At 37.0% G+C, this 22,651-nt stretch overlaps 1 protein-coding gene and 1 long non-coding RNA gene across 9 annotated transcripts in view; one reads left to right on the forward strand and one right to left on the reverse strand.

Annotated features, from left to right (window-relative positions):
* Window positions 1-22,651, forward strand: part of LOC144209667 (uncharacterized) — a 35,383-nt gene that overhangs the window by 245 nt on the left and 12,487 nt on the right. Inside the window, exons 2-24 of the mRNA XM_077736106.1 lie at window positions 3,037-3,169; window positions 3,314-3,450; window positions 3,529-3,648; window positions 3,956-4,072; window positions 4,236-4,422; window positions 4,785-4,950; window positions 5,093-5,315; window positions 6,172-6,345; window positions 6,423-6,500; window positions 6,624-6,635; window positions 6,883-6,975; window positions 7,036-7,080; window positions 7,309-7,353; window positions 7,547-7,591; window positions 7,671-7,706; window positions 7,893-7,946; window positions 11,905-11,940; window positions 13,085-13,129; window positions 13,210-13,254; window positions 16,064-16,123; window positions 17,388-17,459; window positions 17,739-17,774; window positions 20,496-20,540. Of these exons, the coding sequence (XP_077592232.1) occupies window positions 3,085-3,169; window positions 3,314-3,450; window positions 3,529-3,648; window positions 3,956-4,072; window positions 4,236-4,422; window positions 4,785-4,950; window positions 5,093-5,315; window positions 6,172-6,345; window positions 6,423-6,500; window positions 6,624-6,635; window positions 6,883-6,975; window positions 7,036-7,080; window positions 7,309-7,353; window positions 7,547-7,591; window positions 7,671-7,706; window positions 7,893-7,946; window positions 11,905-11,940; window positions 13,085-13,129; window positions 13,210-13,254; window positions 16,064-16,123; window positions 17,388-17,459; window positions 17,739-17,774; window positions 20,496-20,540 (1,956 nt within the window). The 5' untranslated portion in view covers window positions 3,037-3,084. The remainder of the gene's footprint in view (window positions 1-3,036; window positions 3,170-3,313; window positions 3,451-3,528; window positions 3,649-3,955; window positions 4,073-4,235; window positions 4,423-4,784; window positions 4,951-5,092; window positions 5,316-6,171; window positions 6,346-6,422; window positions 6,501-6,623; window positions 6,636-6,882; window positions 6,976-7,035; window positions 7,081-7,308; window positions 7,354-7,546; window positions 7,592-7,670; window positions 7,707-7,892; window positions 7,947-11,904; window positions 11,941-13,084; window positions 13,130-13,209; window positions 13,255-16,063; window positions 16,124-17,387; window positions 17,460-17,738; window positions 17,775-20,495; window positions 20,541-22,651) is intronic.
* Window positions 17,915-22,651, reverse strand: part of LOC144209665 (uncharacterized) — a 50,483-nt gene continuing 45,746 nt past the window's right edge. For 7 of the 8 annotated variants that reach the window (XR_013329196.1, XR_013329195.1, XR_013329192.1 and 4 more), the window contains one exon: window positions 17,915-20,538. This is a non-coding gene — a long non-coding RNA (uncharacterized LOC144209665). The remainder of the gene's footprint in view (window positions 20,539-22,651) is intronic. The other variant, XR_013329189.1, reaches the window with a different exon arrangement.

Here is a 22,651-nt window from a genome sequence, read left to right on the forward strand (position 1 = left end):
GTCCATGCTTACTTAACCTTTGATTGTCCTTCATGTTTTAATGGCCTCCATTTGGTTTGGCTACAAGTGACCAAACATCAGGACAATGCGGGGAAAAGGCTAAATATACTGCATACATGAACTGTGATTATAGTTCGGGGAAGTACTCTGCTTTCGGGTAAAACTGTTTCAGTTTTTCCCATCATGTCTTTTGGTATTTCAAAGACATGCAGTTAGTAATGCAAAACTGCAATTGTGATTGTGATCTATATTTTCCTGCTTTAAGTCGCAACTTTTCATATTAAAATATATCATCAAAAACAAGACTTTGTAAAAAGATATACTTTAAATTACATATGTGGAAAATATATTCACAAAGTGGTCATGTGATTGAGTTTTTTTTCTTCCTAATATCTATTAGTTGTTTTTTGGAGCTGGTAATTTATTTATAAGTGGTTAAAAAGTAAAAAAAAATCAAGAGATCATTTTCCCCCTATGTTTCATAACATTACGACCAGTAGTAAAGTCTTAGATAGCAATTAAACACAAGTGCCTCACGTTAAAGTATCTTTATCAAGATGAGTTTTAATGACTGTCAAAGAAGCACTCTATCATACTGAAGTACATATCTTGACTATATGTTATATTTTCACAGAATTTAAACAAGTGCAGACATCAGGACAAAAATATTCTGACATTAATATTAGTATTGGATCAAGTTGAGCTTTTATACATCCATTTTCTTTACATTTGTCCTCTTTACGGTCAATACAGGCTTCATGTAGATATTTATTAGTCCTTATTAGCCTGATACTAATCTCTAGGCCTATGAAGCTGTTTGCAAATTATTACACCAATAGAAACCATCCACCCCTTATCCACATTTTCATTTGGTACAGGGTCATAGGAAAGGTGGAGTCTAATCACAGTTCCTCCAGGCCTATAGCCAGATTTCACCAGTCAATCATAGATACGCTCATTTACAGCCAATATTTTTAGTGTCTCTAAATAACCTAAGTGTTGTTGGTATCTGAAAGGAAGCCCGATTACCCAGAGCGAACCCACAAAGCTACCGGGAGGACATCCAAAACATTTCAGGACGAAATCCAATCTCTTTTTACTCTGGGTTAACTGACTCTTTTTTTACCATTCATGATGCAAAAATGTGACCGGGGTTATCAAACTATTGTGCTGGAAATGTAAGGAATATATATATAATGTGAGGGTCATAAGAAAAGTCAGTCAGCAAAGTCTGCAGAAGGAATGGTCAGTGACTGAGAAGCCAGGGGAGATGGTTGATGTGGTTGGTACTCTGAGGAATTTAGTAACAGTACCCACCTATCCTCGCTGTGTGTACATAATGAATGACACGGTTATAGATGAAAGCGGCCTGAGTGAAAAAGAGGATGTACGGACGTATGCCAAAACCAGGGAATTTGTAGCAGCCATTTTTTACGGAGGATCCCTGGGAAGACATTTTTAGAAACCGTGTGTTGTAATAGTAATTACTGTTTCCAACTCCAGTTCGGCCATGCTCGATGACATGAATACCACATTTTTCACAGTTTATATATAGGCAGGGCAGATCTAGAGCAGTTGTATTTAAAAGGGATACATGTGATGGATGTTTAAGCGGCACTAAGCAGCATAACTTTTTATGAACAGAAGGTTCAGAAGCTATTTGTTGTGATTTATGAATGTAGTTCTTTAAGCCAGCTGAATACTGATGGTGACAGTGTGGCCTTCTTTTTATTCCAGAACTGCAGAATTGAAACATACACCAGTACTTATTGGCACTAATGGTGTAAAATCATGATAACATTGTGCAAAAAAAATAATTAATTAATTAATTTAAAAAAATACATATATATACCTTTTTGAAGGGGCATCCATTTATTAAACAATGTCACCATTTACATGGAGTACTTGAACTTTGAATTGGTTTTCTAGTTTTCCAATTACATTTTGTTCGCAGTTGTGATTTATAAGCAATAATGACACAAGGTAACTATCCAATTTCCTATGATTCTATTTCTTTTTTGAGCCTTCAACATGATATAGTACAGGAATGAAGAGCATAAATAGCATCAGGGCAGCATTCTGATATAACTTCTCTCTGGAACGTTTGGCAATATTGTCTCTATTCAGCTCCCCCTGAATGCTAAACCCAAACTTGATATGTATGGATAATACATAATGCTTAACTCAAAATTTTCATTTGATCAGTATTTGACAGTCTAATTCCTACTGTGCTGAAATGGAGTGATTTTTGGAGTTGATTTGACAAACGTAATGAGGTAGTCTTCACCCTTCCCTTCTGGATCTAACCTTTACTTGAATCTGCTTGCTTCTGCTAGTGGAAACACAGCCCAGACGATGGAAAACAAGAACATCTCTAAGATAATTAAAGCATGTTTGTGCACACCTTGGCAGTACACTGACAGCCACAGCAACATCTCACATTGGCTACATTTTGTTTAGCAATATGGTTTCTATATTCTCTCTGCGGTTTTGATACCAAATTATTTAGGTCTAAAATTATCCATAATTTAACTAAATTCCATCAAATGTGCCAGGAGTGACGAAAAGGCTTCCAAATTCTCTGAGATGTTGTGTTATAGTGCTGTCTTCTGTTCAGAAAATGGATCCTCCCACGCCTTTAAAACCCTGGCCAAAATTCTGCAATGCCCTCTGCCATGTTTATACTTAAGTTTTCCCATCACTGCTCTGCATAATGTGCACATTGTTATTTTGTGCTGTCGAGCATTGTGGTTTGTGGAGCCAGGTCTGGGCTGTTGAAGGAATAGAGGCTAGGGCTCAAATTATTTACTGTAGCTTGCATCAGAAAATATTGCAATCCTGCACAGTACAATGCAGTAAGATAGATGGAAAGTATGGCAAATAAAGCGTATCAAGATGAGCACAACATCAGTGTAGACTGAAAAAGCTGTATAGCTTTCTTGAAGCTCAGTAAAAAAAAAAATGGTAAAAAAAGTCCTAGAACTATAACTATATATGCTGCATGCATATTTTGTTTTCTCTTGTTGTCAATCACAGTTCAGCCAAGTTGGACTCGACTAAGAGGAGACGCCCTCCAAAACTGCCATGTTGTTCTGGGCTGTGTGCAGTGTAATTTTGCTTCTGACTCCACTGGATTCTGCAGAAAAGGAGAAGGAAGATATCCGAGCAGGTATAAATAATAAAGTTTGGTCATGAAATTTTGTAATTAATTGTAAGCGGCATTATGTATATGGTTTAATCAACCTGTGTGTATTTCCTCAGTGTTTGTGGTGTTTTTTAATATATTGTTTTGTTGTACATGTATTATATTCAGGCTGCAGCACAGCAGTAAATGACTTGGTCTTTATTGTTGATGGGTCATGGAGTGTTGGTGTTGCGGATTTTGAAACAGCCAAGCAATGGCTTATCAACATTACGAGCCAGTTTGACATCAGTTCTCACTATACACAGGTAAAGCAACAGTTTCCTTTCCTTGTGTCTGTATTCTGGATCAAGGCCAGCAGTTCATGTTTGGTGTGTCCATCGCAGGTGGCTGTAATCCAGTACAGTGATACTCACCGCCTGGAGATTCCTTTGGGAAAACAACAAAGTGCTGCAGAACTCATTCAAGCTATACATGGGATCACATACATGGGAGGAAACACACAGGTAGACACATCGTTTATTTTACTCTTGCTACCAATCCTCACTTTTATTTGGTCAAAGTGACATGCTTGTATGGATGCAATTTAGTATCAAGTTTATCTCAGTTGGAAAAAATACAGTCAGTATTGTAGCCTTCATTTCCTGAACGCAACAGCGGTGTAAATTCAGGACAATTGTCATTTTTGGGAGTTATTTAGTACAGCTTGTTTGCTAGTGCAAGTTCTTAGTCATGACACATGCATATTTATTATTAAGAAAATTATAGGTTAGACGTGTTGACCTGCTCTAAATATAAATGTGTGTTTTGTAGACTGGCAGAGCTATTAAGTTTGCTGTGGACCATGTTTTCGCCACATCCAAGCGAGCCAGCCAAGTCAAGAACCGCATTGCTGTTGTGGTCACAGATGGCAAATCCCAAGATGATGTGGTAAATATTTGTTTATTTAAATGGCACGATTCATGTCATTCTAGTCATAACAGTACAAAATCCAACTGTAATGGCATAATATATTAATGTCTATTATAAGAGTCTGTCAATTCTAGTTTACAACTGTCTCCGAATGCTGTTTTTTAACTTTTTTTTTCATTAGGTGGATGCCAGTATAGACGCCAAAGCTGAAGGGATTACAGTCTTTGCAGTTGGTGTTGGTGATGAGATCACAAATTCGGAGCTTATATCAATTGCAAATAAACCATCTTCCACATACGTGCTATTCGCTGAAGATTACACCACCATTGATCGTATTCGAGACTCAATGGAGCAGAGGCTCTGTGAGGGTAAGACACTATTAGTACTTTTCTTTTCCTTTTAGTGAGCAAAAGTGTCATTTTTATGGAAAATTATACAATATGTTTGGATATAAGCTGCTTGATTCAATAAGTAACAATTGACTGTTTTGCTCCAAATAGCACAACCATACAAATAACATAGCAAAGACCCCAACATATCACTTTATAATATTTTCAAAAATAACTGCACATAGTATTTCATTTGGATACAACCGACAATACTATTCTAATTCAATATATATCTGAATATAAAATACAAACATATTAAGGACTCATTGCCCTAGGTACGAGCAAAATGAATTTTCTAACCACCTTTTGGCTGTCTAACTAAATTTCCATATTTATTCTAGAGTCTGTGTGTCCCACAAGAATACCAGTGGCATCCCGAGATGAAAAAGGCTTCGAGCTAATGGTGGGCATGAATATTGAGAAAAAAGCCAAGAAAATTCCTGGCTCTCTGGTCTCCGAGAGTGCCTTCGTCCTTACTGCTTACAATGATATTACTGAAAACACCAGGTATTTTGCTCTTGAAATAATTTTCCAATAAGAGTTTATTATCCAAAATGTTCATGTATGTTAATTACAACATAGTCATTTGATTATTTTGTAGTTCATAGTATGACTTTTAACTAAAAATGTACCGTTTTTTTCCTGCCAGAGAGATTTTCCCTGAAGGCCTTCCTCCATCCTACGTATTTGTAGCAACCATTCGTCTAAAAGGGTTGGCTCGAAGCTTGACTTTTGATCTTTGGAGGGTGTTATCTAAGGATAGAAAAATTCAGGCTGCTGTGACACTAAACGGAAAGGACAAGAGTGTGACTTTTACCACGACGAAAATACCGAATGAAGAGCAGCAGATTGTCTTCACGTTGGGACTAGAGGTGAGTCTTTTAGAATGTGGCCATATCCAGAGTACCTTTTTTTTTGGTTATAAATTTCCAAGTAATCCCACAAAAAGTTAGATACTAAGTACTAACTGAATACAAGTTTACTTAGTACCTCAAAGTCTTCAGGTCTTAGCTTGCCAAAATGTTGTTTGTTAACCAGTAAAAATACTTGCAAATTACACAAAAGCTTTCATTTAAATGAATCACTGAGGATGAAATATGAAGGATTCCATAGGGAGGCTCAAACCAAAATCTTTCCCCAGTGGAAACCAGTGGTGGATTTGAAGAACCTGGAACATGTGTCTATGTTTCCATGGCAGTTTGAGTTAATAACATGCTGTATACGCTGTCAGGAATCAGCCAGGTTATTTTTTTTCCTAAATGCACACTCTTCTTCCATTCTAACTCACCTAGACTATTGCGTGGCATATTGAACAGAGTTTCAATTGTGCTTTCAAATATGCTTTTATGTTAGATTTTATTTGTTTTTTGATGTAGACAAATAGGAGCCTGCAATTTATCATTTCGAAGATGATTGGGGAAACAATACCTGTACTGTTCTCAATTTTTTTCTACCATAGACACTCTGACCATAACATTCTCAACTCTAAAACAAATTCCCACCACACTCATTCTTTAAAGTGAAGACCTTTGCAAAATGTGTACATAGCAACTGAGTCTGGCAGCGAAACGTGTAGAAATGTAAGCAATTCCATGAATTGTTCAATGTTGTTTATTTTGACCATTTAAATGATTGGCTTGGACTACACAATAACCAACTTAACAAAATGCACTGCTCATTTGTCAACATTTACATGACCTTGAAGTTATCATTTGTACCTTCTATTAGGATCTATATGATGGCATGTGGCATCAGCTTAAACTCCTAGTAAGGCCAAGCCAAGTCACCAGCTTCATTGATGATCAACGACTTGAGGAAATAACACCAGAGCCAATGGAACCCATTTACATCAATGGGAAGACACAGGTGGCAAAGAAGTGTGGATTAGATGTCACTGTCCCTGTGAGTAGATTGAAGGTAGATTTCCGGTTGAAGATATGTTTCGTCTGTTAATGAATTTTATGTTGTCTATCTTATAGTTGCAAATCCAGAAACTGCGCCTGTACTGTGATCCTCTTCAGAGTGAGAGAGAGACGGCTTGTGAGATCTTCTCTGTGGTAAGACATTCAATTTAATTGTATGGTAATCCAAAAGTTATATACATGGAGTATATTCAGATTCTTGCATGTGTGCATTCACATAGAACCCTGCTAACCAACCTCTCTTCTTCTGGTTCACAGGATGATGAAAGGGTAAGTGAAATTATATGAATCATTGCTATCCCAAATGTGTGCAGTGCTTTAGGTATGATCATTTCCAAATTCAATCCAATTTCTAAAGAATAACTGCTGTTCTTTTTGGAAAACCACAAATTGACTTACTGTCAATTGGGGAAAAAACTAATGAAAAATGATTTACAATATGACATTATGGCCTACTTACTCTATATGATTTAGTTCTTGTTTATAATCATATCTGTACCCCATCATGTCTTCTTAGTGTCCTTTAAATCGGAAACCCACAATAACACAAGTTAAAGGCTCCAATGGTGTAGTTGGGCCTCCTGGGCATCACGGACCACCAGGACTCATGGTAAAAAAAAATCTTATAAAAACTATAAAAGTGCCTTTATTAATTCTTCTATTTTCTCAGGGGGAAAAAGGGGAAGCAGGACCACCTGGAGCCGATGGGAAGCCTGTGAGTACTCCTTTCATTTTCCCTTGATATGTTGTTAATGATGCAAATTATGTTGAATATGATTATTATTTACTTTATGTAGCACAATCTTATTCTTACCATAAATGAAAAACACTGAATCTAACAGTTTTGGACATTTAAATGTATTGATGTATTGATGAAAGTTCAAAAGAGACCAGAAATCTCTTCATTGTTGTTATTATTATAATTTATTATTTTTTCCTTCAGGGTGAAACAGGGAAACCTGGCTTGTCTGGATTGAATGGGAAGAAGGTAAACATTTTTGTTGGTTTCTTTTTATATATTTAAACCAAAGTACCCAATGCACACAGTTAGAAGTTTATCTCCAACATTTTTTGCTGTTTTATTCTGTAGATTAGATTTTTCCCATATATTGTAAAATACAGTTTACTACTTAATACATTTTTTGTTTGTTATTAATGGAATTAACGTATATCTTCTGCAGGGGAGTGATGGCTCACCTGGACCAAGAGGACTGCCCGGTATCAAAGTAAGACTCGAAAGAAGCACATGAATGAGTATTAGATGCTGCCAATAATATCATTGATAATACACCTATATCCAACCAGGGGGAGAGCGGGATGACTGGCTTCCCCGGACCACAGGTAATTCTTTATAATGATGTTCTATTATGGTTTTACATATTTTTTCATAATAAATTCAAGGAAACACTTGAGTGGTACAAGTTGTCATTTAGTTTAATAAAAACATCATACAAACACACAAGTTCACTGTAACATTATGATCATACATATTCCTGTATTCATTATAAATTATTATTTTTCATACAGGGTGTTGCCGGGGAGAGTGGTGAGCCAGGACATCCAGGAGAAGGAGGATTAAAGGTAGGATATTATTCTATTTTTTTTTAAATAGCCACATAACATAACTATGGGAGCAATGTGTAGCTGAATTTGGCTCAACTTAATGGCATTGGACAGTAATGGTAAAGGGAAACGTTGTGTGCCAGGGGATGTCAAAAGTTTGACCCATACACGTGTATTCAATCCTAATAGTTCCCTCAGTGAAAGTAAACTACACACATTATGAGCAGCTCAAAAACAGCAAGTGACGGAGCCAGAACATAGGAGACATCTGTTGAACACACCCACTTGTTACATGTGTTCACCGCTATTTTCGGCTTTCTCTTAACTCCTTTGACTGTTCCACCACTCTGACTTGAAGCTTAAGTCTACTCAGTAATTTGGAACTTGTCCTGCTATCATAATAAACTATTCCTCGCCCTAGAATCTGGAAGTGTTTTAACAAAAAAAAGGGTATAGAGAAGCCTAGAGTGGACAGCAATAGAAAATTAATACAAAACGAGAAAATATGAATGATATTATTCATACTGTGTTTAAACACATCACTGGAGGTATATCCCTGGTTAAAAATTGCAATTTGTGAGGTGCATTTAGCAAGCTAACTATGCTTAAACCTTAACAATCCAAAAGGAATAATTTGGTTCTGTGGACCTTGTGGCTTATTCTTGAACCTATTAAATGTTCTTGAAAATGTCTGAAAAGACACAACATTTACTTAGTAGCTATTTCTGTACTTATGTTTTCATATATTTTCCCTGGTCTGACCAACTGAGCAAATTAATATTGGCTTGATGTATTTGAAGTATTTTGGGTGCATGTTTAAATCCCCCTAACCCGCAAATTTGTTAACATTTATTTTGGAGCAGTGTAAGTTTTAATCCACCACATGTGAGCTAAGAAACCTCACAAGTCTGACAAAGACTCCATTGATTTGTAGTATGAGAAACTAACTGAGCAAAGCCATTACATCTTCTTCAACACGCAGTAAGGGGAAAGTGTTGTTATTTTCACAGAGGAGGTATAATTTGAAGATGATCTGTTTGGTATTCTCTCACTTTATAAAAGGGCCGAGTGTCAGGTTGTAATCTTGCTTGATTCGGTTACTTGACAGTTTCAAGCTTATCATGTTAATTATGCACTTTCAAATATGAAGACAATGTAACCAGGGAGATTCAGTGACCTCAATTTGGACTCTTATCACAGTTCCTGACAGCATAGTTATTATAGCTTGGCAATGTGCTTTTAGGCCAACACATTACCAGGATTTGCAAATGATGCAGATGAGGGTCCTCTGATGGCAAAATTGTAGTGGTGTGCAATATTACTTAGTGCAATTTTATTGTTAATTTTAGAAAATAAGTTTCCATACTGTATGGACAAGATGCAGCATGAAAGTTGGATAAAAGACACCAGTAATGTCACAAATTTATAAAGTCAGTGTGGTCGTTGCCTGAGGAAACAACTCCAGTCAACTGTTAAACATGTCTGGTCCACACTAACGGCTGCTCTATTGACAGTTAATGAGGCATGAACTTGGCTAAACCATACAAGGCCTCAACTATTGGCTTTCATCTTGGTTTAAGTTAGCGTTCCCACAGTGAAAGTTATAAAGCATCAAACACTGGAATATGAAGCAACACGATCAGCTTCTTGTCTGTTATTATGCTGTTTTCAACACTCAGCTTTACAAAAGATTGATCTCTGCGTTCCCTCTCCTGTAATTACAGTACAATTGCTACCTGTGCCATGCATCATTGCAAACATTTTACTGATTAAATGTAAGCGTTTTCCCTATAGTTCTTCTGTACCTATAAAACCTTTATGAGGGGAAATGTTGGCTGCTTGTAATTTTACTTTCCAGATAAGCAACTGTCAAAAATGCAGGTTTATTTTTTTGGTTTTAATCTTTTGCATCTCATCTAATGCATAATTTTTTAACACATCCTAATGTTTGGTGTCTGGTAGTTATTGTAAATTGTATATTTGCAGAATTTAGCTCATTTATGTTTATCTAACTAAAGTAAAATTCCATTGACCATTAAGCCTATTTAAGCAATATACATTTCAACTACTCAACTCTAGGACTTTGCAGAAACTTTAGAAATTGATAGAGCAGCTATTTGAGTTGGCGCATAATCACTTTAAGGGCAACTTGATTAATTAATCACACTGATGGCAGGCCTGGGGATGGCTTACAACTATAAAGTCATATGGATGACACACAAGGGGGCTTAGTACAACTGCAAACACAAATGAATTTGAGAAAGTCAACATTAGCCGAGGCCCAATATTGCTTAAACAATCAAGAGAGACTACACAAAACACTGAATTGTAGCCCCATGTCGTCTAATTGTGGAGCACATAATTAGTGATAATGAAAGCGGCTGATGGTACTCGAGAGGCACGTCCTACGACATATGCTGACCATGCATACGTGAATCGAAACCAAAGATAGCTTAAGAGGATGTCTCTTAAACTCAGTACGAATATAGGGCCAACATTACCGTAAACAGTATAGAGTCCTACAGTGCCATTATTGATCCTAATGGAACACTATATGAGCTTTCACCCATGCAAAGTAAAAGCAAGTTTAGAAAAAAATGGTTTTTATGGTCATTCTTGGGTTTAACTGCCCTTTAATAATGTTCTTGTCAGGTTTCAGCAAGGTAGCCTAACATGTGAATTTCTCCAGCTGTAGCAATATACAGAAAGGTATGAAATATACATTTATAGGTCATATGTGTTTGGCCTTGCTAACTTTATAATTATGAAGTCTGGAGCACTATGTGATTTGAGGATGCTTCATGGAGTTTTAAGTTCTATATTGTGCCATACATAGACACCTTGGGGCGATTCTAAATCCCTTGAGGTGGAAAAATTACAGCACACATTTTTGTTATTGCATAGACAGTTTAAGGTGAAATTACATAGTTTGACACTTTACTACAGTGGATTTTTTTTTCTTCGTTTACTTCAGCTTTTTAGTCTAGCTTAGGGAGAACCTAATGTTTAAAGACAGCTCAGTAAATACATCAAATGGTTTCAAATGTTGATTTAGGCGCTAGTTTAAATTGGCAAAGAGTTGTTTTGAATTGTGTGATGTACATGTAAAAAATACTACACTTTTTTTTTCAATTTTCCAAACATGATTAATTGACTAAGTTTTCCATGCATCCTTCCATATTCCACAAAAGCTCATTGAAGGTTTAGTTTTCCATTAATTTTAAATGTGAATGTTTGTTTGGCTGGACCAGCCCTGAGTAACAAATTATTCTTCACTATAAGAAGGGCAAAGTCTTATTTTAAAGTAGTATCTAGTCATGGCATATGACAATTGTATGCTATTTTCTAAAATAAAACACCTTAGTCAGAGCTTGGTGGTAGAACATTGGAACAATTTCACTTGCGAGTACTTACATGTTGTTCCTGTTCAACAAACAACCTAAAAGTATCAAACTGTCTGAGAGAGAAAAACTAAGAAGTTCAATCTGCTGGGCTTGTTGCAACTTTAATTACACGCTTTGTTGTGGTAAACCATGTGTTTGGTTTGCTGTTTTACAGGCCACAAGACTCCCTAAAACACGTGGCCAAGCGTGACAAACAGATTATGTATAAATGGTTACCATGATTAAGAAAAGTAGACCATGGGTAGCGTATTTGTCATTACACAATAGCAAATGATTTGCAAACAGGATTATTTGTCATTTCATCATCTTGAGGGGAACATAATTCTAGGATCACCTTTTTTTTTGCTTTCAAATGTTTGCTAAGCTGATGGCACGCAACAGGAACTCTACATTTAATTCTAAACTACCCTTTGTTGTCTCTCCTCAGGATGTATTTGATGAGTCCCTTCTAATCTTATCCTCTTTTCAGCAGTGTTGACAGGATTACGTGACAAAATCTAGATAATCATCACACATTATTCAGTAAGCACACCGGATCTTGTAAAGCACTGACACATGTGTCATGTCCTCAGGGAGATCCCGGTACTGTTGGAGCTCAAGGAGTCCCGGTGAGTGGATAACAGTACGTGACAGACATTTCATATGCATTACACTGAGTCTAACTACTCCCTGCTAAATTAAATATATGCAGGAATTCAGTATGCTCAAAACAGGATGACTGCAGAGTGAGCTTTTGCATGATAGATGCAGTAAAACATTAAAAAAAAACCTGATTTACTGGCAAGCTAATGTTTTGCGGGTAAAGAGTAGCATGTAGTTTTTTTTTATGTGGACTGGGGACATAAAGATTTGACGGAAAGTCTAATTAGGACATCAGCATGAGAACTTGGGATGTTGTTTTCCTTTTAAACACCAATAAAGTCCTTACAGCCTGCATTCTAACAAACATGCATGCACGCACACCACATGCTCACCCCAAAAACACACACATACAAATTGAAATGTGTCACCACAAATAGTAAAAACAGACATAACTTTTTTTTGATATGAATGCAAATATGGATATTAGAATGGATGTGGGATTTTTAAGATAAAATCAAAGAACAACAACCTTCTATACGCCATCATACTGAGGCAAATTGAAATTACATGGACGGAATAACCACAGAGTCTGTGAAATCAATTTCTTTAGTGATACAGTAGCTCCAGATAAGAAATATAGATGGGGTCTTTAAAGAAGGGTTCAACCAAATGCAAGTTTACCTTGAGTTGAATAACATGATTTTTATTTTTTTTATTTTAAGTCAGGAACCATTTCAAAGTTTATATCACACCCAAGTGCTATAGAAAGCTTAAACCACAAGACAAAATCCCCCTCCACTTGTGTGACTTTTTTCCTTTTCTTTTTTAACTATACTTTGATGTTTGAGTTTAAAGAAAGCAGTTTATATTTAGGTCACTTTTACACCTGATAAAAAGGACATTTTCCCATGCCACATTTTAAATTAGATACTTGGCAACTTTTCTATAGCGACAATCTGAGTTGGTGTCCATCATAAGACCATTGTAAGTAAAAGTGGGTTGAGGACATCTACAAAGTACAAATACATGTCTTGAAAATCAAACTATTTTCAAAGTCAAACCACATCGTCAAACACCTGCAAGTGACATGATAATATTGTTTTATTTTATTAGTTCATTTATTTAGAACTACAATTATTATTCTATAACATGTTGCTTTGACATCAACAGGGTGTTCCAGGACCCCCAGGAGATGCAGGACCACAGGGCCCTCAGGTAACGTAAGAAAAAAAATGAATGACCTTTGACACAATGAGGATAGTCCCTTCAAATAAATGTATAATTATCTTTTGCAGGGAGAAAGGGGTTTGCAAGGACCACCTGGCATTCAAGGACCATCGGTAGGTTTCAATTTATTATATAATTTTAATATATTACAACGTAGTTCAGTTTTTTTTTTATCGTGGTCCTGCTGTCATGTACTGGTGCATGCAATGTTTTATGACCAATAACATTATGGACTTGGTACATATGTATATTACTAAACTCAACTATGTTGTATAATTGTTTCTATGTCACTGGTGTATGGTTATGATATTAACAATAATAATTTAGAACCACTCCAATACTGTATGATAATAATAGTGTGATGGTGAGTAGTTGGAGAGCTAGATTTATCTTATCACAGAGTGAATAATTGCGCAGTATGGAGTTAGCTCTGCTGCCCTCTTGTGACATATGTATTTAAATTTGCATGGCATGCGTTTTAGTATGAATGATTGGCTGTCGCCATCTGCTCCTATTTGCTATGAATCAGACAGGGATATGCTGTCCTAACTGCAGCATAAAGTTTTAACATTGTTTTATTCTCTTGTGCTTTATGCTTTGGGTAATAATGAGACATAGGGCAGGCTCCCAAAGTAATTTCCATACCACGTTGTAAAATATTACACAATTATCTTTTAAGAGATTAGGTTTATTAATTAGTTAGTAATAACCTTTTTAGGGGGGTCTGAGGAGGGCAACCAGGAGCAATGTTTAATTATTGAACCATCAGTGTATTTGTCTGGCACAGTGGGTACTGTCTGTGTAACTTGGCTGCAGTTCTCCTGTCAGAAACCTCCTTCATTGTATAGAAAGGTTGATCCAGGACAGGGCTGGCGCGCCATTTCGTTTGTTAATCCTGTTTTTGTCTGCAGTAGAGATGCTGCCGCCTAAAAGGCCACATCATAAAAGAAGGTTGATAGGCACCACGGCATTATAGAAAATATATCAGTGTGTTCCATCGACTCTCGAAGGCATAGCTATTGTTAGACTTGGTGAATAAGTAGGGAACAAATCAAGTCACATGTCAAATGCCCAATTCATTGTTAGTTCTGCAACTGCAGATTGAAGAAAGTTGAAGGCATGATTGCACTGATTTTTATACAATGGAGCATTTCATTTATGACTGTTATAGTTTTGCACCTCTGAGGCAGTCATACATTATGTTAATGTGCAATTTAAATCTGGGTAATCATAGTCATAAGTCTAAGTAGATGCACTGTTTAATTGACTCCCTCCATCTAGTGTTCAAGATGGGGAGTACAAATATGTTGGCTGCACCCAACTTTCTTGTGCATGCCGTATCCAATGATATTTTCAGAGTTTGCTTCAGGACATTGAAAAATAGGCAGGGTGCCACAGTTGGCTCGTGGCCTTTGTAGGGAAAGATAGTGATGACTGCTGATGTAGACGGTACTACCATGTATAACCAACTGAGTATCAGGATCGATCTTGCATAATGATCAATTCCTCTTGGCAAACCTGCTGAATACAGGGAAGAGGATGCAGTAACAAACTCAGTCTTAACACTTAGTTGCAAATGCATAGGCAATGTGTGTTTGCCTGCACCAGAATGCAAATACAGTGTGTGTGTGTGAGGGGCAAAGAGAGTGTGTGCATGGACCTGAGCCATCTCATTTCTTCCCCAGTGCCTCCTGACTAAGCCGTCATGCACTCTGTCACATTGAGCCCAGAGCACAGTGTTTCTTTCATCCAACTCTCTCCTCTCATCCCCTTCCTCACTCATCCCCTTGCATCACTCCCCCTGGCCCTTCCCCGCTTTCTCCTCCAATATCTAGCCTCAAAACAGGGGCTGTCGGCAGAGATCGGCCAAGACGTTCCCAAGGTCTATGTGCTGAACGATATAATTAGTTATTATGCTAATGGTGCTCCCTAGTCAATTGGCTATTATCAGCTTCTTTGAATATCGCCCAGTTTTCACTTAATGTTCTTGTGGAAAAGTAAATATTGTGTGGGATGACATAAATTAGTTGGCAAATTAAATGGTCAGTTTGTCTGGTGATGTGAATATTGCTACATTTTGGAATTATTCACTTGAATCATGGGGCACAATGTTGAAAATGTGATTCTTGTTTTTTTCTCTTTCCAAGATTGCAGATTTTGTTTGTTTTCGCAAGAATGGTTTTTCGTAATTTGACAATGTAATCAGCCAGCACAAAATAAACGGCAGAATTGTGTGACATTTGCTGAATGCTTCGCAACACTTTTAATTAACGGAGTAAACAAGTTTGGAGTGAACTAGCAAGTTTGCCATAGATTTTATGGTCATTTGGAATAATTCCAAAAGCTATATTTAAAGCTCTTAATCAAAGAAGAAATGCAATCTCTGTTTAGTTATCATGTTGTTGTACAACCCACTTTTGATATTTCATCACGCGATACAATTCATTTAAACTTCTGTGCAGCCATTTGTGGAGATTTTCGGAATTTTTAGAGCAGTATTAGGGACAATGATATAGGTGGTTAGCTTTTCAGATTAAATATATTTGGAGAAGTGCTCTTAAAAAAGTTGTTGTGTAGTTACACAAGAGCTTAATGTTAAATAAATGGAATTTCTGCTTGAATAGAGAAAACTCTAGCTTTCTACAATTACAGTAAAATCAATGCATTCTATTCATATAGTGGTTTGCAGGACCCTCAAAGATGCTTAAATGCTATGCTGGGAATTTGATAAGTTTTCCCCGAAATGAGACTGGTAATTGACTGATAGTATAATGACGACATGACTCGTTTGTTGCTTAGTAACCATTTAATACATGCATACCATATCTAATACACAATACTCTTGCAGCTATAATGTATGCCTTTTTTTCATGTGTACTTACATTTTTCCTATGATGAATGCTAATGTGTGTTTTATTCTAGGGGAACTGCGGTGATTCACGGGTTACCAGTAATGCCTGTCTTGGTTCAGCAGGGCAGAAGGTGGGTTGAGCAGATTATATCTTTTTTTTATTTTTTCCATTGTTAAGATAAGACCTTCTGTAAAGTTCAGTGGCTACAACAAATATGTGATAGGCAGTATATTAAATAAGACCAGGGCATATAATTTTAAAAACCTTTCTAGCATTAATGTTGTATATAACCTCAACAAATCACTTGAAATAAATAAAAAAATATACACAAGAAAATAAAACACAGTTTTGGGTTGTATTGGAGCAGTCAATATTGTTTAAAGATAACTGAAGCTACTGCGATGTTGTATTATTCATCCAATACAAATAAAATCTGCAGCTTGTTAGGTTATTCTTCTTTAATGGAACTAAGAATAACAATCATGTTTTGTACAAGCGGTTTGGAATGCATTAATAAGTTTGATACATACTTAATATATCATTTTAAATACACATTTACAAAGACAGAGACAAAAGTAGAAATAAAATGAAATGTACTGCCAAGCTGCTTAATATCTTAAACAAATGGTAATGCCCATGTTTTCATTTCCTATCATATTTCCCTCAGTATAAAAAATAAATGAGCAATCCCCAAATGAATTGATGAAACCATAACAGTTGCCGTTTATTACCCTGCCTTTGCAGTTTATTGCAGTTTTCATGTAAAATGGAAGAGCCAAAAAGCACATTTTTTCTGATAATTCTTTCTGCTATAAATACTCAGCAGTTTTATACTTACTGTTCCCATTCTGAAATGATCAATTACAAATAAAGTTAAGTTCAACTGGATCGTCAATGCCATATTATGCGTCGATCCATTCATCCTTTTTACAGGGTGAGCTGAGGTTATCCTCACTAACTTTGAGGTAGAATATGGGGTACACTTTTAACTGCATACCAGCTAATCACAAGGCAGATAAGATAAACAGCCACTCTCGGTTAGTCTTCAATTAACCTAACATGCATTTGTTTTTCAATGTGGGAGGAAACCGAGACCCTGTGGACACCACACACTGCAAGACAGATGTTAGAGCCACATGCTCCTGCCATGCTTCCCATATTAATATCTCTTACTTAGGGATGCATGATGCATTATTTTCTCTAAATAGATTAATAATCAGTTTCAGTCTTTCATGACATTCAAAATAGGGCTGGTTGTCAATGTAGTATTCATATAGGTCAATATTAGTGCAATTTGTCTCCTTTCAGTTTGGATGTATGGTCTTTTTGTTATTAAATTCCAGATTATTTATTGATTTCAAATGCCTTTGACTAAATCAATTTCACATTTTTAGGGTTCAACAGGGGAGCCAGGTTTCCCAGGCTTACCAGGGGCCCCTGGGCATCCTGGATACAAAGGTCATTGGGTAAGAGTTTTTAGTACTACTAAACATTAGCCCAATGTTTTACGCCCAAGTAAATAATAGGCATTAATTTCTAGCTTCATTGGGTTGACATAGTGCTTCCACATATTTTTATGTTGTCCAAGTAGTCTACTTTTTTAACAGAAATGGCATGAATGTCATTTAATGTGACTGATTGGACCAAATGTGTCAGCTATTCATAATTTAGACTGTTTCAAGTGTTGTACGTTTTCTTTTTGTGTTTGTTTTTACAATTGACATTAACATAGATGTTTTCTCTAGGGAGAAGTGGGTCCACGAGGCTCAAAAGGAGATAAGGTAAGAAAAGTTTGCTTTATTATTTCTTCAGCAACCTGCTTTTTGTATGTTATTCATACTAAAGATAACTTTTCTAAAATAGTTTTTGCGTCATCCAGTGTTAAACATTTAAGTAGGACACAATCCAATAACTAGTACCATCTGTGAAATATACTTTATTAAAATAAGATAAGAATGAACAATAATGGCATATTTTTTCTACCAGTTTTAAGGAAAATAAGCATGCCTGTTGTCAAACAATACACAAGTCAAACCTATTCTAAGTCAACAAGTGCTTAGGTCGTTTTCAGTTGTCATCATTTTTAGAGGGAAGAGATTGGCTTACCACACCGAGCCACAGGGAGGCAGTTTAGCTCTTTTGACTTTTGAGTAGCTTCCTATAGACAGCATTTGTGGAGCCTGTATATAAAAACGTCATATTGAACCATGACAACAGGACAGTAATTCAACAATATAATCGGCCTTCAAATGAAATTAAAGACTGATGCATTAGCCCATGAAATGCACATGACAAATATGTATTGCAATTCATTTCTGTCTGTTTGCTGAGTCAACTTCCATCAGTTACAGTTTTGTAGAGGAGATGAGCTGAAATTGGACACATTGTACAATTATTTGATGACTTTTTTGGCAACCCATATATTATTTCACCTCCATGAAATTTCTCAAGCAAAAGTATCAAAATAAAAGCATGGATTTATGTAAATTACAGTAACATAGAGGCAACAAATGTAACCTCATTCCAAGTACATGCAAAGATTTTCTCACTATTATTCAAGTTGATGAAAGGGATAAAGGTACAAGTACTACCACTCACCTTCACATGGTGGTGGCCCAGTGGATAAGTCTTCAGTCTTCCACCTCTTTGGTCTTGGGTTCAATTCCAAGTACATGCAAAATTTTTCCCACTATTATTCAGGTAAATGAAAGGGATAAAAATACAAGTACTACCACTTACCTTCACAGGGTGGTGGCCCAGTGGATAAGTATTCAGTCTTCCACCTCTTTGCTCTTGGGTTCAAGTCCAAGTACGTGCAAATATTTTGCCACGATTATTCAGGTAATTTAAAGGGATAAAAGTACAAGTACTACCACTTATCTTCACAGGGTGGTGGCCCAGTGGATAAGTATTCAGTCTTCCACCTCTTTGCTCTTGGGTTCATGTCCAAGTACGTGCAAATATTTTGCCACTATTATTCAGGTAAATGAAAGGGATAAAAGTACAAGTACTACCACTTACCTTCACAGGGTGGTGGCCCAGTGGATAAGTATTAAGTCTTCCAATTCTTTGGTCTTGGGTTCAAGTCCAAGTACATGCAAAGTTTTTCCCACTATTATTCAGGTAAATGAAAGGGATAAAAGTACAAGTACTACCACTTACTTTCACAGGGTGGTGGCCCAGTGGATAAGTATTCAGTCTTTCACCTATTTGGTCTTGGGTTCAATTCCAAGTACATGCAAAGATTTTCCCAATATTATTCAGGTAAATAAATGAAAGGGATAAAACTACAAGTACTACCACTCACCCTCACAGGGTGGTGGCCCAGTGGATAAGTCTTCAGTCTTCCACCTATGGGTCTCAGGTTCAATTCCATGGCAAATATGTATTGCAATTAATTTCTGTCTTTTTGCTGATTTAACCTCCATCAGTTACAGTTTTGTAGAAATTGGACACATTGTACAAGGATTTGATGACTTTTTTAGCCACACATATTATTTCACCTCCATGAAATTTCTCAAGCAAAAACATCAAAATAAAAGCATGGATTTATGTAAATTACAGTAACATAGAGGCAAAAAATGTATCCTTATCACCAAAATGGTTTTATTCTGACCAAAACACCCCTGTAACTTATAAAAATACATTGATATAACGTTTCATTCTGTTTTGTGAAATAGCTGCATTTTATCTTGACCTCGTAGCAATACTTCAGTTTGCAATCATTGTCATGAAATATAGAATTTTAAGTCTTGAATGACCGCCACAAGAATTCATCATGTTAGATTTGTGTTATTCTGGCTTTTCAAAACTGTTCCTTGCAACCTTCTCACTGTAAACGAATGGTTTTCAGTATTATTGTTGGCGTGTATAGTAATTATCGGCTGCCTGAATACCAATGACAGGGTTGCTTCAAACTCATGAAAACTGTTATGACAATCCTATCAAACATATGCAGTCGATGGTTTAGTTTGAAATGGAATGCTATAGTGGTTTGCGCTGTTTTTCTTGAAAATGTACGAAATAGTACTGCATTCGGGAATGAGCTTTTAGTCAGCTGTGTGAAGACTGTCCCTGTTCGAGCAAATCGAGCAATCAAAATGCGGTAATAAATTATTTTAGCAATCTCTGCACTCTATATGCACGGAAGGCAAAGAGTCTGATGGCTCATGGGAGTGCAAGGAAGGGAATAGTCAGTATCAGAGCTTGTGGATGTGTCTTTTGTAAGTCATACATACACAAGATAGAGTCAGGTTTGTTAAAGGTCACAGCTAGCTAGTTTCTATCCACTCTCTCAGTGGGTTTCTCTTATTGGTTGCTGGAGGTAAGCGTGACCTTTTCTCTTTCTGAGTCCCTCTATTCCTGACGCATGCAAGCACACGCACACTTCCATCAATTATTGTGTTCTCTCGAACTCCTCCACACACACAAGACACAATATTCACAAGCGGGGTGTAAACAAACAGACATAAACTTTACCTAATTGCTATGTCTTTTCACAGGGGGACCGCGGGAGAGATGGAGAGCCAGGCTTCCCTGCAGTACCTGTAAGTGTGGGTTTCTTTTACTTCCACTGGGTGACAGTAAAGTTTATATTTCTCTAGTTGCAGCAGAGGCACTGACGTTGCAATGTGCATTTGTATGAATCTTAATACGTTTATGGAGAATATGAGCCAGCACAAGGGCATCGAAAGGAGGCAGATCCTCCATAAGAACATTGTCTTGGGCTTCAAGACCTAATTTGGTAGTTACAGCCTTTTTAATGTGGCTTGAGGCTCATATTTCTGTGCAAAGACACTCCAAGCTGAAACAGTGCCCGTCCTGAATCTAATTTGTGCAGTCTTTCTTTTGCCCCCACTTTGTCGGAAGAAAATGGTCAATTACAAGATGCCAAAAATGGGGGTGAAAAATTGAATATTCAATAAACAACCCAAATCAGCATCAATATGCCAATTGGAATGGTTGTTGGAGAAACAACATGTTTTCCCAAAGCAAGGCTGAGATGCTCATGCACATGACACAGTGTTCCAACTGCTCACTCATATGTGTGGCAATACTGGACTTTCTAAAACATGATGTAAAAAAACAAGTATCATCTTTCGTAAAATGTTGCCGTTGCAGTAACATCTGACAAACTAAAGCCCTATCAGATACATTGCTTCACATTTCAGTACATTAAATGTTTCATTTTATATATAGAGTTAGGGTCAGACAAAGACCATGTATAGGGTTAGGCTTTTAAACAACAAATACTATTGCATAATCTGGGAGAGTGGTGGACCAGTGGTTAAGTCATCAGTCTCTCACCTCTGTGATCCTGGGTTCAAGTCCTAGTGTCTCCAAAGATTTTCCCAATATTATTCAGGTAAATGAAAGGGATAAGAGTATAAGTATTACTACTTTCTCTCACAGAGTGGTGGCCCAGTGGCTAAGTCATCAGTCTGCCATCTCTGTGGTCCTGGGTTCAATTCCCAGTACCTCCAAAGATTTTCCAAATATTATTCAGGTAAATGAAAGGGATACAACTATAAGTACTACCACTTACCTTCACAGGGTGGTGGCCCAGTGGATAAGCCTTCAGTCTCCCACCTATATAGTCTTGGGTTCAATACCAAGTACATGCAAAGATTTTCCCACTATTATTCAGGTAAATGAAAGGGATAAAAGTACAAGTACTACCACAATCCTTCACAGGGTGGTGGCCCAGTGGATAAGTATTCAGTCTTCCCCCTCTTTGGTCTTGGGTTCAAGTCCAAGTGCAGGCAATGATTTTGCCACTATTATTCAGGTAAATGAAAGGGATACAACTATAAGTACTACCACTTACCTTCACAGGGTGGTGGCCCAGTGGATAAGTATTCAGTATTCCACCTCTTTGGTCTTGGGTTCAAGTCCAAGTACTTGCAAAGATTTTCCCACTATTATTCAGGTAAATGAAAGGGATACAACTATAAGTACTACCACTTACCTTCACAGGGTGGTGGCCCAGTGGATAAGTCTTCAGTCTTCCACCTATATAGTCTTGGGTTCAATTCCAAGTTCATGCAAAGATTTTCCCACTATTATTCAGGTAAATGAAAGGGATAAAAGTACAAGTACTACCGCTTTCCTTCACAGGGTGGTGGCCCAGTGGATAAGTATTCAGTCTTCCCGTTCTTTGGTCTTGGGTTCAAGTCCAAGTCCAAGTGTATGCAATAATTTTGCCACTATTATTCAGGTAAATGAAAGGGATAAAAGTACAAGTACTACCACTTTCCTTCACAGGGTGGTGGCCCAGTGGATAAGTATTCAGTCTTCCACCTCTTTGGTCTTAGGTTCAAGTCCAAGTACATGCAATGATTTTCCTACTATTATTCAGGTAAATGAAAGGGATATAAGTACAAGTACTACCACCATCCTTTGCAGGGTGGTGGCCCAGTGGATAAGTATTCAGTCTTCCACCTCTTTGATCTTGGGTTCAAGTCCAAGTACATGCAAAGATTTTCCCTCTATTATTCAGGTAAATGAAAGGGATAAAAGTACAAGTACTACCACTTTCCTTCACAGGGTGGTGGACTAGTGGATAAGTATTCAGTCTTCCCCCTCTTTGGTCTTAGGTTCAAGTCCAAGTACATGCAATGATTTTCCTACTATTATTCAGGTAAATGAAAGGGATACA

The sequence above is a fragment of the Stigmatopora nigra genome, chromosome 16 (assembly GCF_051989575.1).
Source record: "Stigmatopora nigra isolate UIUO_SnigA chromosome 16, RoL_Snig_1.1, whole genome shotgun sequence".
Taxonomy (NCBI): Eukaryota; Metazoa; Chordata; class Actinopteri; order Syngnathiformes; family Syngnathidae; genus Stigmatopora; species Stigmatopora nigra.